This window comes from Conger conger, chromosome 9 (genome assembly GCF_963514075.1).
Source record: "Conger conger chromosome 9, fConCon1.1, whole genome shotgun sequence".
Lineage (NCBI taxonomy): Eukaryota > Metazoa > Chordata > Actinopteri > Anguilliformes > Congridae > Conger > Conger conger.
In genome coordinates, this window is record NC_083768.1 from 43,326,478 (window position 1) to 43,337,689 (window position 11,212).

Genomic DNA, 11,212 nt, shown 5'->3' on the forward strand with positions numbered 1-11,212 from the left:
CTAACAAAAAAATGACTGGGCAGAATGTTGGCACAGATCTACAAGCCCTGAAAAAGTATTTCCTCCTTCCTGATTTTCTCTATTATCTTTAGATCAGATTTTAGACCATAAGTAATAGACAAAGAGAACACAAACACAAAACATTGTTTTATTACTATTTAATTTATTTAATGAAAAAAGTTACCAAACACCCAAATCACCCCTGTGAAAATGTAACTACCCTCCAACTTAACTGGTTGCACCACATTTAGCAGCAATAATTGCAACCAAAAACTTCCTATAATTTGATATCAGTCTCTCACATCGCTGTGGAAGAATTTCAGCCCAATCCTCTTTGTAGGACTGATCTAATTCAGACAAATTGTTAGGTTTTCGAGCATGAACTGCTCGTATCAGGTCCCGCCACAAAATATTGGCTTCAACTCCGGACAATAATTAAGCCTAGTCTAGTAAACGTTTCCCCAATATCCATATCCACTGAAAAAGACAAGGCTTAAGGCCCTTCCACACCAAGGCGGATTTTCCGTGCGAATTTCCGCATGGAATTTCGCAGATTAACAAACACATGTGTTCTAATGAGTCTGCGGAAAAATGTGCCTGACAAATCAGATACGGATTTAATTGTGTTCTACTATGACATGTATGGCGACAAGCTGATTCTTTATCTGAAGACGGTCTACCTGTGAAATCCTTATTTGATTAATATTGCAAGTCCGTCTGTAAAGTTTAAGCTTTATTTTATGTTAGGCTACGTTAAATTGTTTGGAATGCGCGCCATAATGATTTGTTCATTAAGCCTAAAATAGGCTATATATTCTGAAACGTAATTTGCATTATGTCAGTTAAAAATACTTGCCATCTTGCACACTTGGCTATAGGCTATCTTGCGTTTGTAAATTTTCTTTTCACCATCTGTGCCGTTACATGGAATCCAGAAAGTGATGTGCAGTAGGCTACGCCTACATTTTGGGCCTCGCGGAAATTACTCGATCCACCCCAATACCCATTACGCGTGAGACAGTATCAGTAACTCGAATACAACCAGACAATACAGCGTCAGATCATAAACGACAAGTCTAGTGCAATAGTCCAGTAAATGGAAGTAGGCCAATGTAACATTTTCACTTACATCACTCCAACAAGGGGTGAACCCAATACTTTCTTTTTTTATTCACTAACTTATCAATCACTATGAGATCTTCATCACTTGACGACATCTTCACTAATGACACTCACGACTGACAGTCACGGCGCGAAAGCAACGCGAAATAGAACGCGAAATATTTTTTAAAATCGCACCGCACCTGGTGTGGACACCTTGTGTGCGGAATTTTCGCATTCGCTTTTCTTCCGCATTTCCGCACCGCAATCTGAATCCTGTTTGGTGTGGAAGGGTCTCAACTCCTTAACTGGAAAACCAACCGTTGACAACAGAGAGCTGTCTCGTGCGAATGTAAAAATCTTTGCTTCGCGTCACTTCTTTCCTGGCGCTCTGCAAGCTACTTCCGTTTCCGATTAACGTTGTTATGCCGTCGCACCGGAGAGTTTGTAGTGAAGTAAATTGGAAATTATTTGTTTTGGTTTAATATTCAATTGTTGTCAAGAGAGAACACAGCCGGCGTCTGCAGAGAAGTTCGGCAATTTGGCATAATCCATCTTTATTTGAAAGAAGGAAAACCACGTTACTTTCTCTTGGCTCTCGAGCTAGCTAGCTAACTTGGCTAGGGGCAAGTATATTTCTACGTTCTGTTTACGCTGACGCGTTAGCCAGCTGCAATGTAGCCACGTGTGTCGTCGACTTTGTAAACAAATAGTACCAGTTCGTAATATCCATTGCAGACTGCATTATTATGCATTTTCGATATGTTTTTAGTTATTCAGCTACTATTTGCATTTTGGAAACGTGCAAAGTAACTGCACGGAGTAACTAATTGTATGTATCAAGTTTCGTCTGCTACTACTGCAACCTGGGTATATACCTACGGTATACCAAGATATATTCCAACGATATTTTTCTCCCACCACGTTTCAGTTATTATTCGTTACAAAGATGGCATTAACTATTAACCTTTTAAACGAGGGAGAGGAATCGGTATTATCAGTAAATTGTCCCAAGTGTATTATGGGGCTAATTGGGACAGAGTAAAGACTGGGTTTTAATGTATTAATGTAATGTTAGTTTGCTGAGTAGTATTGTGAGCCCGTGGCAGAATGCGAATGAGCATTTTGCGCTGTTTTGGCAGGCCATGTCACTCCCGAGGCGGGATGTGGAGGAGCTCAGGCCTTGGGTGGAGCGCACAGTGAAGAAGGTGCTGGGCTTCTCCGAGCCCACCGTCGTCACGGCGGCGCTGCACTGCCTGGGCAAGGGCCTGGATAAGAGGAAGACCACAGGTGTGTGTGTGTGCGTGAGTAGTGTGAGAGCAGTTTGTGTGTATGTATGTATGTGTGTGTGTGTGTGTGTGTGTGCACATCCATCTATGAGGTGTGTTCACCACTGTAGCCGACCCACATGAATGCCATTGAATCTGCAGAGCAGCTGTGTCTGCTGTGGTTATGGCCATCTCCGACGTTTTTTAACCCGACGCTGACCGCGCCCGTTTTGGCCCCGGTTCCGCAGACCAGCTGCGGCCGTTCCTGGACGACTCGGCCGGCGGGTTTGTGGAGCGTCTGTTCGAGGCCCTGGAGGAGGGCCGCAGCGCCCGCGGCGGCAGGACCGACGGCGAGAAGAACCGCAAGCGGGAGCTGAAGGTACGAGCCGTGGGGCGCGGCCCCGGCCGCAGACTGTACTGCAGCGTGCTCCGCTGGAGTTCCTCACCTGTCTGAGTGTCGCTGAATCCACAGACCTGGGGCTTCACTGCAGAGACTCGGCCGAGGCCCTGACAAGCACTGCCGCCGTGTCTCGCCCTAGGTTGACGCCACTCCAGAGCTCGAATAAGTACACATCCCTCCCCCATTTTGTATTTCACATTAAGCACTTCTCATGAATGTGATCGCCAGTGAAGCTTGCTTACTTGTTTGCTAACGAAGTTTAGAATGATTAAATCGGGAATGTCAAACTCCAGTCCTGTGGGGTCGCAGTGTCTGCTGGTTTTTGGTGCTTTTCAGCATGGGTGATGAATTTAAGTCTTTCATAGAAACTCACACCTTGTTCTCAAGGCCTTATTTTGTTGCTGATTGACAGAAACCACAAATACCCTCAGACCCTGCATCCCTCCAGGACTGAGTTTGACACCCCTGTATAAATGATTTGCCTGCTTTGCCTCTGTTGGGGTCACTAACAAGCTCAGAGGCATTGTGTCTTTGTACAGTGGGGTATTTACTGAAGCAACTCAGGTTTAACTGGTTCTTATAACCGCAGTACTCCAGCATGGAATGAAACCTGCAGCCTCTGGGGCTGTAAAGCGCTGTGCCTCGCTGACGGGCGGTTAATCTGCCTCCCTTTGGCAGGATGTGTTCGGAGACGACCCGGACCCCGGGCGGGAGGTGCCCCCAGCCCCCGAGGCGGTGCTGAAGAAGCGTACGCCCCGCTTCGAGGAGGTGGAGGAGGTGGAGGTGCTCCCGGGACCTCCGGCAGAGAGCCCGGGCATGCTCACCAAGATGCAGGTAAGTCTACCTGAGGACTACAATAATTTAGGAGTACAGCTACTAATTTGGGTGCGCTGGTGTGCTCCTAAATTTTTCAACTTGAAAATGTGCGCATAGTGCCCTGCAGAGGGGACGTCGTTGTCTGTGGGACGTCGGGCAGAAGGTAGGGGATTGACGGGTTCGGTGGCTAATTTTCCAGAAACGTTAGGCTCCAATTGATCCAGCACCATTCACTGGCATTGTGCATTTTGTGTTTGTTTTGAGTTTGTTGCATTTTGTTTTGTGGTTGCTTTTATAGTTGTTTTGTATTTTCCGGTTGTTTTGCCATTTTGATTTGTTTGTTGTGTTTTGTATTTGTTTTGTATTTTGTATTTGTTTTGTCATTTGTGTTTTGATTTGTTTGTTGTGTTTTGTGTTTATTGTATTTTGTGTTTGTTTTATGGTTATTTTTGTGTGTTGTGGTTGCTTTATGGCTGACTGCCGCCTTGCGCTGCTCCGCAGATCAAACAGATGATGGAGGCTGCCACGCGGCAGATCGAGGAGAGGAAGAAGCAGCTCAGCTTCACGGCCCCGGCGCCGGTCCCCCCAGTGAGTCACGTCTTGTTTTTGTGCTGCAGTTCGGCATGTTAAAACCCCTGCTTTTATCCTCACCAGTTAAATATACTGTCGTCCTCACCTCCCTGCCCTAATACTACTCTCCTTCCCCCCCCCCCTACAGAGGATGACTCCCCACTCTGCCCCCTCTATGGAGGCCCTGCCCTCTCTCCTCCTCTCCTCCTCCCGGCCCTCCCCCCAGTCTCAGTCCATCGGCCCGTCCCAGGCCGCCACCTTCATGAACGACGCCATCGAGAAGGCCCGCAAGGCGGCCGAGCTCCAGGCCCGGATCCAGTCCCAGCTGGCCCAGCGGCCTGCCACCCTGGGACCCGTGCTGGGCGGAGCCCACAACCTGGTCGCCCTCGCCAACCTGCACGCCATGGGCATCGCCCCCCCGTGAGTCCTCCCACCTGGGCGAGTGAGTGTGTGTGAGTGTGTGAGTGTGTGAGTGTGTGAGTGTGTGAGTGTGTGACAGTGTGAGTTTGTGTGTGTGTAAGTCTTTTGTGTGCGTGTGTTAATGTGTGTCCGCCCGCGTGTGAACTTTTCCTTCCCCCTCAGGAGGGTTGAAGCTCGGGAGGTGACGAAGCCGACTCCTCTGATCCTGGATGAACTCGGCCGCACTGTCGACGCCGCCGGCAAGGAGGTGGAGCTCACTCACCGCATGCCCACCCTGAAAGGTGAGTGCACCCTTCCTCTGTTCGTCCGCTATCTCTCCTGGTGACGCTAGTGCTTTCCTGCAGTTCTATGTGACCTGTAGGGTGTGAAATGGCACACGGGTGCATCAGCGGAGTGCATTTACTCCTGATAGTGCCCAGGTAGCATATTTCTGATTGGAGAGGGCAACTAATGATTATCAAATGGGTTGGGGTAAACTGTAAACCTGAAGCATGTTAAAAACTGAATATATACCTTTTTAATCCAGGTGCTTAACACAAACAATATGCTGTAATGAATGGTGGCCACACACTGGTATAAAGATTCCGGATAGGGAGAAGGGATCGTCAAATCATCTGCTCCCGAGTAAATGAACTTCATATTATTGTGTGGTTACTACACATTATTTGGGACATATGCGTTGTGTGAATGTCAGGTGTCTGACTGCGCCCCTTCCTTTGGGACAGCCAACATCCGGGCGGTGAAGAGGGAGCAGTTCCGGCAGCAGCTGAAGGAGCGGCCGGGGGAGGACCTGGAGTCCACCTCCTACTTCGACCAGCGCGTCAACATCGCGCCCCCCCAGCGCCCCCGCAAGGGCTTCAAGTTCCACGAGCAGGGCCGCTTCGAGAAGATCGCCCAGCGCATCCGCACCAAGGTGTGCCTGCTTTTCACAAAGCTGTGTGTTCAGCCTATTGGGCCATTGTTTTAGGTTGCATTTTATTGAGTTTTGGGATGACGTAAAATTTCTCCTGTTTTACGGGGATCAGGGTGGCAGGAGGTTTGGGGAGTTTTGGAAAATTTGATTGTTTTAGGAGTGAGTTTAATTATTACTGTGAAGCAGTGGTATTTAAATGGTGGAATTTTGTGAATTTTCCTGAATGCCCGTTCCCAAACGTTCCGTTCCTCCCTCCGGGGCGCAGGCTCAGCTGGAGAGGCTCCAGATGGAGATCGCTCAGGCCGCCAAGAAGACGGGGATCCAGGCCTCCACCAAGCTGGCCCTCATCGCCCCGAAACAGGAGCTGGGGGACGGGGAGGTGCCCTCCATCGAGTGGTGGGACTCCTACATCGTGGCCTCCACCGTGGATCTGTGAGTGAGTCGCTCTGGACACTAGGCCCTTCCAGCTTCCTGTTTCAAAAGACACTTCACTTGATATACAACTTTTGCGTTTGTGGTATTAAGGATAAGAACTACAGGTTGTTTATTAATGGCCCTAGTGTTGGCATTTCAGGCTGCTAAGGGGACTGCCCCACCTTACATACAATCCCTGATCACTCCCTACTCCCCAGCTAGACCACTCCGGTCTGCCAGCTCTGGTCGCCTTACGGTTCCCTCTCTACGTGCACCTGGCGGTCGAGCTGCACGTTCACGCCTGTTTTCCGTTCTGGTTCCTCAGTGGTGGAATGACCTGCCTACCACTGTCAGAACAGCAGAATCCCTCCCCCTATTTCGACGCAGACTCAAAACCCACCTTTTCAAACTCGACCTTAGTCCTCCCTCCTGATTTCCCCTGCCCCTCCTTTCTGATATCCCTATCCTTGTCTAACGCCCCCCCCCCCCCCCCAAAAAAATAAAAATAAAATAAAAATAAAAAAAAACACTTCTGATGACAACTACGTTTAGAACAGCATTTCCTGTGTATTTTGCTAGTTTCTGGATGTGATGCTTTGACTTATGGTAGAACCTATGCACTTGTAAGTCGCTTTGGATTAAAAGCGTCTGCCAAATGACTAAAATGTAAAATGTAAATGTAAAATGTAATGTAAACCCTTTGGAATAATTATAACAAGCAAACTAGGACTAGGCTGGTTTGTCCAAGGATGTGCATCAGATACAGGTGAACAACAGAATAGAGATAACTTCTATCTATATGTTTCTAGTGTTCAAATGTGTATATAGTAAAATGTTAATTACATATGAAGTTCTTTATTAATGCTCAATTTCTGTCTCTGTATTAGGACGGAAACATTTACCTTTGAGGACGTGGACTTATTTGGGGTCACAAATCTGGTGGAGCATCCTACTCAAATCAGTCCCCCAGGTCAGAGGAACCCAAACGTTTAATAAAACCATTTCCTTGTGCTTTTTCTGCATCAGTCCAGAAAAAGCTATGGAGCTGTAAGACTCCCGACACTCATGAAAAGTTTACAAAAACAGAAAAATAATATTCCTGTTTCGAATATGAATGAAAAATAACGTCTTGCTTTTTATATCAGCCACTTTGTGATTTCTGTAAAAACAGGCTGTACTCAACCTGGAATACTTTCATAAATATTTCCAGCTGCATACCTTGATAATTCATCAAAATGTAAGAAATCTATGTTGCAGTGTAAGTTCATGAAAAATAAAAAAAGCACAATTTTGCCCACAAATGAATGAAAGAAGTATTCAGAAAGTGTGTCCGAATAGAGCCACACCACTCCAGTAGTTTTCCTGCGTCTGTCGGAGGATAACCTCCCCTTTCTCCCCACCCCCTCAGTGGACACTGACAGACCCGTGACTCTGGGGGTGTACCTCACCAAGCAGGAGCAGAAGAAACTGAGGCGACAGACGCGCAGAGAGGGCCAGAAAGAGCTGCAGGAAAAAGTGCGACTGGGACTCATGCCGCCACCTGAACCCAAAGGTGTGCCCCACGGCTCCCACCTTGGCCCCATAAAATTCTGTGGATTGTGTTTGTCACATTTACAAACCAATTTGGAACAGAGTAGCTGATAGTTTAAAAAGTATCCAAACATTCCATAAATGACGTATGTCCATAAGGTGTGTATATTTTGTCCTTGTGTAAGAAAATGTAAAAACTTGGGTATGCTGTGCAGTGACTCTTAGCTTTGCTCCCTCCTCTGCAGTGCGCATCTCTAATCTGATGCGAGTCCTGGGAACAGAGGCTGTGCAAGACCCCACCAAAGTGGAGGCCCACGTCAGAGCACAGATGGCCAAGAGACAGAAGTATGTGTGTGTGTGTGTGTGTCCTTCTAAACTGTGCGTCCATATCTCTTCATCTAATGGAAACCTGTATTTCCATAGATAATTTGTTTACCTGTTGATACTCTGTTGTTGATTGAAATGTAACTTATTTCTAGTAGGCCCCTCTGCGGGGTTGTTGGCGCACTCCAGTCATTTTGTAAAGCCCTTCCTCATTAACCTTGTGTGTGTCAGGGCCCACGAAGAGGCCAACGCAGCCCGCAAGCTGACCACGGAGCAGAGGAAAGAGAAGAAGGTGAAGAAGCTGAAGGAGGACCTGAGTCACGGAATCCACATCGCAGTCTACCGGTGAGACTGGAATAATCTCCTGACTATACTAGGCAGATGGAGTGGTTTTATAAGCGTCATTAACTGGCAAGAGTCATAACCCACATTTGACTGTATGACTGTATAAACGCACTCTCGTTGGGAGTGTCTGATAGGTAACTGGAGATTGATGTTTGTTTCCTTCTCTGCTTTCTGGACTTTCCAGGATCAGAAAGCTAACTAACCCAGCCAAGAAGTTCAAGGTGGAGGCCAACGCCAATCAGCTGTACCTAACGGGGACTGTGGTTCTGCACAGAGACGTCAATATAGTGGTAGTGGAAGGAGGTGAATGTTGAATGTTGGCGTGGGTACAGCCTCGCATGAAAAATAACACACAAAAATGAAAAGGCACAGGGGTCGCTGCCATAGTGTGCTCACAGTATCTTGGTCCCATGTTTTCGGCAAGGCAGTGTAAAATGGTACTATTATATAGATGTGAAACGTGAGTGCACGCTAACTTTGTTTGAATTGTGCACTCAAATGAAATGTGGACTGTTTCTCAAATCGCTTTGTAGGCCGTTGTGTACTTGGGAGAGCGGTTTGATGGACAAAATACAGCCAGGGGACAGTGCTTGGTTGGGAGTCCCAAGTATGCAAATGAGCCTGTTTGGAGCCTGTGATTGGACAGTGAGCTTGGAATGTTTGACCAGACAAGTGCTCTCCTCTGTGTCCTGGTTCCTCCACTCTGTCCAGGTCCTAAAGCCCAGAAGAAATTTAAGAAATTGATGCTCAGTAGAATCAAGTGGGAGGAGCAGACCCACTCCAGAAGAGAAGGTGAGAGGGAGGAAAAGTGGCAAAAAGTCTGAGAGCTTGCATGACTGAAATATCAATTGCGTCTAGTGCAGGGATCATCAAGGTCCTCAAGGGTCAAGAACTGCTGGTTTTTCCACCCTCCGTTTACCTGGGAGTCAGGTGTGAAGTCTGGTCAATTATTAGCACTAATTGTTCAGTTAATTACCCAGGAAATACTACGTGGTCTAGTGTTTGTCCATTTTAATAAGCATTTTATGCAAGGCTGCCCAACCCTGATTTACAGTCCTGCAGGTTTTCACTCCAACCCTAAAAAAGCATTCCTCGTGCAACAGCTAGAGATCTTGTTAAGCTGCTAAAGAATCAGGGTTGAAATGAAAACCTGCAGGGAGGTAGATCTGCAGGAATAGGGCTGAGCAGTCCTGGTTTAAAGCTTTAAATCCTGCATGACCAATGTAAAGAGTCTGGAGTGAAGCTAGAACGTCAGATCAGATGGTGTTTCTCCCATGTTTCCTCCCTGGCAGACCCCGAGGGTTCTGACGATGAGGGCCTGAAGAAGAACAAGTGCTCGCTGGTCTGGGAGGTAAGTGCCGGTCCACCATAAAACATCACCGCGACCTTACTGTGACCGTTAATAACCAGTGGCTTACTCTCCCCACCCCTCCTTCCGGGACCCAGGGCACGGCAAAGGAGCGAAGCTTTGGGGAGATGAAGTTCAAGCAGTGTCCCACACAAAACATGGCGAGGGAGCACTTCAAGAAGCACAGGACGGAGCAGTACTGGGACCTGGCCCTCAGCGAGAGCGTGCTGGAGTCCACTGACGACTGAGGGCCGCGTTTTAGGGCCCGATTGAAAGGGGGGGGGGGGGGGGTTTGTCTGAAGGGGAAGGAAGGGTGAAGTCATGCGGGTGGGACTAAAGGACCCATAGATAAATAGACTACTGGGATACCTTGTAGGTCTGTGTGTGTGATATAATTGGAGGCCGTTGTTGTGTTCTAGTGCTCTAGAATGTAGGTGCAACTTTATTATTATTATTTGAATTTTTTTTTTTTTTGTTGAGACTGTGACTGTCCACATTGTGTGAGACTATGAATGCATGTGTGTGGATCTGTATGGGTGCATCACCCTGACACTGGATTCTGTGTGACTGCTGGCCTCACCTTCCTCATGTCCTGGCTTGGCTGTAATGTCCGTTTGACGCCGTTTCCAGAACAATACGTAGACAAAACAATCCCAAGTGTTATTTAGAGAGGGGTTGTCTCATTCCACTGTCCTGAATTTGAACCTGTCTGCACATTACTGATCTAATGGTACAACTGTATTATAGGGTGAAATGCCTCAGTTAAAATCATTATTTGTACTAGAGTCATTATTTTTCATATGACCAATTCTGCAGTACGTGGCCTCAATAGATGCTCTTCAGTTCATAGATGCCGATAAGGGAACTCAAGGGCTATCGGGTGCTCATTCCACACAGGTGTAAAGAAAACAAAATGAAAAGGAAAATAGAAATTTCAGTGAGTGAAGGGAGGATTTCCAGTGTGGTTAGTGAAATATGAGCTCAAAGTGGCTCAGTGAACTAAAAGGCTGCTTCATTTGGTAGCAGCTCTAAATAAAGTACTGAATTTGCTTTGCATGGAAATGACCTAAAAAAATATATAAAAACAACCCAGGAAAGGCTTACCCATAACATGTTGCCACACATTGATGGGAACTGCTGTAAGGGTGCACATTTCCAATTATAATTGACAAAAACGGTAAACGTGTTTGTTTAATACGTGTAAATGATCCAAATAAACCTATTGTTGCCCATATATTTGTTGCATGACAGTGAGAATGGTTTTTGTTTTGGCTCTGTACTCCCATTTTCGGGCACTTATACTCATAATGGCATATCTTTATTCAGTTTTACCAGCTCTTGATTGGCAAGTTACTGCTCAATTTTCTTTTCAATTTTTTGGGATTATTTTCTTAATAAACAACACAAAAGCCCCGTGGTATTCTTTATGGAGGTTTTATGTAAGTTTTGAAAGCAATGGCAATAACTAACTTGATGCTGGTATTTCCATAGTTAAAATGTGACAAGGGATCAAATGGGATAAAAAATGTACTTCAGCATAGTAATTTGAAATCCCATCTTTGAAAGGGTGAAGATACATTCAGTGGAGGCACCACAGATGAAAAGGATAATTCTGGCTGGATAGGTCAATTTTGAAATATATTTCACTTCTACAACTACTGTACTTTCATAAAATATAAGACAGTAATTCGTTCATTTAGATGTTTTATACCAGCTGCATTAAGTATACCAAGCACCACAAAAACAACTTTTCTCAACATATC

The 11,212-nt window shown here is 46.4% G+C and overlaps 1 protein-coding gene across 3 annotated transcripts; it reads left to right on the forward strand.

The window, feature by feature from the left end:
• Positions 1 to 1,322: 1,322 nt before the first annotated feature.
• On the forward strand, positions 1,323 to 10,683 carry LOC133136400 (U4/U6 small nuclear ribonucleoprotein Prp3-like). Of its 3 annotated transcripts, none has more exons than XM_061253864.1 (17): positions 1,323 to 1,453; positions 2,244 to 2,391; positions 2,618 to 2,748; positions 3,448 to 3,603; positions 4,087 to 4,173; positions 4,304 to 4,575; positions 4,738 to 4,856; positions 5,301 to 5,488; positions 5,754 to 5,920; positions 6,790 to 6,872; positions 7,311 to 7,454; positions 7,678 to 7,777; positions 7,988 to 8,101; positions 8,286 to 8,404; positions 8,813 to 8,893; positions 9,394 to 9,452; positions 9,548 to 10,683. In XM_061253864.1, the coding sequence occupies exons 2-17, from the start codon at positions 2,247 to 2,249 to the stop codon at positions 9,695 to 9,697; spliced, it is 2,115 nt and encodes a 704-aa protein (XP_061109848.1). In that variant the 5' UTR covers positions 1,323 to 1,453; positions 2,244 to 2,246; the 3' UTR covers positions 9,698 to 10,683. The 3 variants fall into 3 exon arrangements, with proteins under 3 accessions (XP_061109848.1, XP_061109847.1, XP_061109849.1); XM_061253863.1 differs by lacking the exon at positions 1,323 to 1,453 and adding an exon at positions 1,505 to 1,727; XM_061253865.1 differs by lacking the exons at positions 1,323 to 1,453; positions 2,244 to 2,391; positions 2,618 to 2,748 and adding an exon at positions 2,761 to 2,935.
• Positions 10,684 to 11,212: the final 529 nt, after the last annotated feature.

Excerpts from the sequence above, each read along its gene's own strand:
- LOC133136400 (XM_061253864.1), top strand. The coding sequence starts at position 2,247 with ATGTCACTCCCGAGGCGGGATGTGGAGGAGCTCAGGCCTTGGGTGGAG. Across the intron at positions 2,392-2,617 it reads GGATAAGAGGAAGACCACAG|ACCAGCTGCGGCCGTTCCTG; the intron begins GTGTGTGTGTGT and ends CCGGTTCCGCAG. Across the intron at positions 7,455-7,677 it reads GCCGCCACCTGAACCCAAAG|TGCGCATCTCTAATCTGATG; the intron begins GTGTGCCCCACG and ends CCTCCTCTGCAG.